This window comes from Palaemon carinicauda, chromosome 29, assembly GCF_036898095.1.
Source record: "Palaemon carinicauda isolate YSFRI2023 chromosome 29, ASM3689809v2, whole genome shotgun sequence".
In the NCBI taxonomy this organism is placed as follows: domain Eukaryota; kingdom Metazoa; phylum Arthropoda; class Malacostraca; order Decapoda; family Palaemonidae; genus Palaemon; species Palaemon carinicauda.
Genome location: NC_090753.1, coordinates 3,203,375 through 3,209,217, shown reverse-complemented (window position 1 = coordinate 3,209,217; position 5,843 = coordinate 3,203,375). Strand labels below are relative to the sequence as shown.

The 5,843-nt window shown below is 42.8% G+C and overlaps 1 protein-coding gene across 1 annotated transcript; it reads right to left on the bottom strand.

Moving 5' to 3' along the window:
- Positions 1-2,755: 2,755 nt before the first annotated feature.
- Positions 2,756-3,574, bottom strand: LOC137622168 (uncharacterized). Its single transcript, XM_068352604.1, has 2 exons — positions 3,543-3,574; positions 2,756-3,275 (listed from the first exon to the last, which is right to left on the bottom strand). Exons 1-2 carry the CDS (start codon positions 3,572-3,574, stop codon positions 2,756-2,758), a joined length of 552 nt encoding a protein of 183 aa, XP_068208705.1.
- Positions 3,575-5,843: the final 2,269 nt, after the last annotated feature.

Genomic DNA, 5,843 nt, shown 5'->3' with positions numbered 1-5,843 from the left:
GAAACAGAAATGAGAGAAGAAAATGTTGAATATCTAACGGATATAGATATTAATGAAGCAGATATTGTCACGGCTATAAACGAAATTAAAAATGGATCGGCAGCCGGACCAGATGGAGTTCCAGCGATTTTGTTAATAAAACTGCGAACACTATTGCAAAGCCGCTTGCAATACTGCTAAGACAAAGTGTAGATATGAGCGAGATATATGTTAAACATAAATTAGCTTATATAACCCCTATCTTCAAAAGTGGATCAAGACTAGAGGCAAGCAATTATAGACCTGTTAGTCTAACATCACATATTATGAAAGTGTATGAGAGAGTAATAAAAAAGAAAATAATGAACCATTTGGTTAAAAATAATTTGTTTAATATGGGTCAACACGGTTTCATAGCTGGAAAAAGTACACAGACCCAACTGATAGCACACTATGAAAACATATACAAAAATAAGATAAATGAAAAAGACACAGATGTGATCTATCTAGATTTTGCAAAAGCCTTTGAAAAGGTAGACCATAACATATTAGAGAAAAAAAATGAAAAAGCATAATATTGTGGGAAAGATAGGAAAATGGGTAAAAGAATTCCTGCAAAACAGAAAACAGAGTGTTTGCAAATGACGAGAAATCAGATGAAGCCCAGGTAATATCTGGTGTGCCACAAGGTACGGTATTAGCTGCACTGCTGTTTGTTATTATGATCTCAGACATAGACTGTGATGTTGAAAACTCCGTAGTGAGAAGTTTCGCCGATGACACAAGAATAAGTAGAGAAATTACTTGTGATGAAGATATGAACTCACTACAAAGAGATCTAAACAAAATATATGAATGGGCGGAGATAAATAGGATGGTATTTAACTCCGATAAATTCGAATCCATAAATTATGGAAACAGAGAATGAAGGGTATATGCATACAAGGGACCTAATAATGAGACAATCACAAACAAGGAAGCAATTAAAGACCTTGGTGTAATGTTAAATAGGAATATGTTATGCAACGACCAAATAGCAACACTGTTGGCTAAATGTAAAGCAAAAATGGGAATGTTATTCAGACACTTTAAAACAAGAAAAGCTGAACACATGATTATGCTTTAAAAAACTTATGTACGTAGTACACTCGAGTACTGCAATGTGATATGGTACCCACACTACCAAAAGGATATTGCGCAAATAGAGAGTGTACAAAGGTCCTATACTGCTAGAATAGAAGAAGTTAAGGACCTTGACTACTGGGAAAGACTGAAATTTTTAAAACTATACAGTCTAGAAAGGAGAAGAGAACGCTACATGATAATACAAGCATGGAAGCAAATAGAAGGAATTACTGAAAACATCATGGAGCTAAAAATATCAGAAAGAGCAAGCCGAGGTAGATTAATAGTTCCAAAAAATATACCAGGTAAACTAAGAAAGGCGCACAGGACATTAATCCACTACGCACCAGCATCGATAATGCATCGACTATTTAATGTGCTGCAAGCTCATCTAAGAAAAATATTAGGAGTGAGCGTAGATGTGTTTAAGAATAAGCTCGATAAATACCTAAGATGCCTCCCAGACCATCCAAGACTGGAAGATGCAAAATACACCAGAAGATGCATTAGCAACTCTGGTGGATATACGAGGTGCCTCACACTGAGGGACCTGGGGCGAACCCAAACAAAAAATAAGGCAATAAGGTAAGGTTCACAAGTGATTGAATACGTAATTCGTGAACAACTAATCAGTCACTATGAAATAATAGAAGCTTTGCCTGACAACCAATCTGTTTGCTGAAAACTATACTCTTTGGAGACAGCCATCTTTTCTGTTGTGAAAGATATGCTGGAAATAGTAGATGAAAATTAATGTGGTATTTTAATATCACTCGATCTAAGTGCTGATTTTGATAGTTATGCATGAATTGCTACTAAATGATCTATGGTGCGTCGGTGTTGAAGATCAAGCTTTCAAATACCTAAAAGACTACTTGGTTGGTAGAAATTACTGTGTAAACATTGGAAACTCTTATTCATCTTATGAACCTTTAAACAAAGGGGTACCCCAGGGGAGTGTACTTGGCCTGTGAGGGTAGAGATAATTTATTGACGAGAGAGTCGGACTACATAGAGACGTGCGGACGTATAAGTAGCACGGAAAAATGCTTACGGCGGATTAGTCAGGCTTTGGTTTAAATTTGTGTTTCCTTTGGTAAAAAATTCATGGAATGATAATTTTAATATTAAATGCACATATTTGATTATTACATCAGAAGAAAGAGCTGAAAATTCCTCGTTTACTGATACAGAACAAAATATCTCGAATTTAAATACAAAGGCGTGAAATACATACAAAAGGTTTATAGACATAGAAACACACTTGTCGTAAGGTGTCCGTACAAGTACTTCTCACTCCTCCAGAGTTATGTAAAAAAAGTATTTTTTCTTTAGTTGGAGGAAATACCTTAACTACCTCCGTTCCTGAATCTTCTTGGAAGATACAGGGTTCTTCCGGACTGGGACTGTTGCGGTGGGGAATTTTGCTTATTAATTGATTTTGTTTTATTTGACAGAATTCCTCCCCGTTGTCTTGGGTTTGGGTTCTCGACTGTCTGAGGTGTGGCGGTATTATACGTCTTTCCTTTTGTTGAGGAGGTATCCTTGGTCGACGGTCTGTTTTGTCCGTGAATTGCTCATCATTAATGATGAATGCTAGTTTTAACCTGTTAATCGATACCCAGTCTTCTCTTCTGTGGATGAGTAGAAGTTATGCCTTTGGGTTTCTGACGATGACTTGGTAGGGTCCTTTGTATGGGCGTCTTAGTGGGGGTCGGTGGGCATCATCATGGATGAAAACGAAGTCGCACGTCCGTAGATCTTGTGGCATGAACGTTTTTGTTGTATCATTGACAGTTTGGTGACACAGGGTGAATTTTCTTTCCGTGGTCTGGTTATTTTCGTTGGATGACGCCGGGAAGAATTCGCCTAGAACGGCTATGGTGTCTCCGTAAACTTTTTCTGCTGATGATGATTCTCCGTTGGATCTGGGAGCGGTCCATAGTCCTAGGAGGAACAAGGGTAACTGGGCGTTCCAGTTGTCATTGGAGCAACGGGCCATCAGGGAAGCTTTGAGGGACCGATGGCCCCATTCGACCATTCCGTGGTCAGCGGGGTTGTAGGAGGCTGTGCTGTGGGTGGTGATCCCAAATGATTTTGTGAGGGCGCCCCAGACATCTGACAGGAAGGCCGGCCCCCTGTCGGTTGTAATGTCGTCTGGAACGCTGAACCTGCTGATTCAACTTGAAAGGAGGTTGTTGATGAACTTTGCATGGGAGTTGTTTTGATCCACCGCGTAAACCTGTCAATGAATGTCAACAGGAAGAGGTCCCGTCCGGAAGGGGGAAGGGGGCCAAAGACGTCGATGTGCATGGGACTGAAATGTCTCTAGGGTTGCTTGAAGTTTCTGATTTTTGATGCTGTGTCGGAAAATTTTGCTTGGTTTGCAGTAGATGCAGCTGCAAGCCCACTGGGTGATGTCTCTCATCATCCCATACCAGATGAACTTGCTAGATATGATTCTTGCCATCGTTCTGCCCGAGGGATGGGAGAGGGAGTGAACTATGTCAAAGACTTTTTTTTTCAAAGGGAGGGTAGCAGGGGTCTGGGACGGCCAGTACTGATGTTGCAGAGGAGGGTCGTGTTGGATGACCCGTACAGAACGTCTTCCCATTTTAAAGCTCTCATGGCTGTCCGGTAGGCTGGGGTTTCGGGGTAGAGTTGTTGCTCATGTGCCAGGTCCTCGTAGTCAAAGCCAAGGTGGACAGCGTTTATTTCTATCCTGGAGAGGACGTAGGCCACTGAATTTCTCTTCCCTGGTACGTATTGGAGTAGTCTTCGAAATTCTTTGATAACGGCGATGTGTCTCTGTTGACGGGCTGACCAGTTGTCACCTGTCTTTGTGAAGGCGTGGACAAGTGGTGGGTGGTCAGTTTGAATGGTGAAAGGGGTACCTTCTAAAAGGTACTTGAGGTGTTTTACCGCTGTGTAGACTGCGAGGAGCTCCCAGTCGAAAGTACTGTATTTTTGCTCGGCGCCGTTGAGTTTTTTGCATATGAAGCCATCAGACAGTGGTGCTGAGATACCTGCAATGTTAGGGATAAAACGCTTTAAGAATTAACCATTCAAAGAAATTTTTACAGTTTCTTTGATGTTTTTTGGTGTTGGGAATTCTTCTATCGGCTTGGTTTTTGATGTTGGGGGACATACGCCTTCCTGGCCCAGGAAGTGGATAGAATCGGCGCTGAAAGTACACTTGTCAAACCGTACGATTAGCCCGTTATCCTGGAGTTGACGGAGAACAGTTCGAACATGATGAAGATGTTCGTTTTGCGATTTTTGAAATATCAGGATGTCGTCTACGTATCAGCAGCAAAATGGCAAGTCCCGCAGGATGCTGTCCATCAGATGCTGGAACATCGCCCCGGCGTTCCTGTGTCCGAAAGTGTAGTATGCAAAGACGTAGGTGCCGAAGGGGGTGATGATGGCTGTCTTTGGAATGTCGTCTGGGTTGATAGTGACCTTAAAAATGATTTTAAAAGATCCATCTTAGAGAAGATTTTTGCCCCATTCATGGCCCTGGTGAGGGTCTGAATGTTGGGCAAAGGATAATGATCAGGTGTGGTGACGAGGTTAAGTCGTCTGTGTTCTGTGAACGGACGCCATGTCCCGCCTGATTTTCTGACCATGTGGAGAGGGGAGGCCCATGGTCTGGAGGCCTTCCTGCATACGCCCATTCTTTCCATCTCCTAAAAGGCCTGTTTTGCGTCTTGGAGTTTATTAGGTGGTAGGCTGCAGAACTTTGCATGTGTTGGTGGGCCCCTCGATGTTATGTGATGGTAGATGCCGTGCCTAACGGGTTTTCATATTGTCGATCATAACTCTGGCTTGAATACGTCCGCGAATTCATAGCGAAGGATGTTGTATCTGTGGGTAAAAAAAGAGTGTGCGGTGGGCATTGACGGCCTGGGGTTAAGGCTGTGGATTGGAATTAATCAATATCTATTAAACTTTTCTGGTCAAAGTCGACCAGGAGTCCGTGATGGCCTAGGAAATCTGCTCCCAGGATAGAGTTTTTAACATAGACGAAGAAAGGCCTTTGTAATAAGCAGAGTTTCGTCTGTTTCGTCCCGTAACTGTTTTTACGTGTTCTGTTGGCTATTGTAAGGCTTGTTGAAAAGGGAATTGGTTGGTTCTTTTCAGCTTTTGTAGGCGGCAATATGGAGTGGGTGGCCCCGTGTCTACCAGGAATCTTTTGTTTGATAGGCCGTCTTTGATGTAGAAGGCCGTGTGCGTGGGGGCGAAGGTTGCGACCACTTTGCGTGGCTGCCGGGGCCGTTTTTTGGAAATGAGCCGAGCAGCACGCAATGTTTTGCATCTTTACCGAACCTTTTATGGTAGAAACACCATGTTAGTTTGTTGTTGCGATAGTTTGGCCTTGTGCTGGTGGCGCAGGTTTGGTCAGTGGTGGAATCATTCGCTGATACTTCGCTGATGGTGTTGGTTGCGGCGAGCTTTGAGGCTCTAGCCGCATCTCCTGATGAGGTCATCTGTTTCCAGCTGGTGGGTTGCGGGAGTTTGATCCTGACTTCTGGTGGATGATGACGTAGGAAGATTTCTCTGTCTAGGTCGATCTTCCTTCCGTTTCTGTCTGCGTCTTGGCCTGGAAGGAAAATTAAATTCTGCAATTCTTCCTATGATTCTGTCTGAGATTGGTCCCCAATGGGGTGCTGCATTAGGTCGAAAATTCTGTAGGCATGTTCAGGTACGGGCAGAGAGTAGAGCTCTATAAGCTTTAC

Coding starts and splice junctions, on each gene's coding strand:
- LOC137622168 (XM_068352604.1), bottom strand. CDS start 3,574: ATGGCAAGAATCATATCTAGCAAGTTCATCTG. Junction 3,276..3,542: donor ATATCTAGCAAGTTCATCTG/GTATGGGATGAT, acceptor TTGAATCAGCAG/GTTCAGCGTTCCAGACGACA.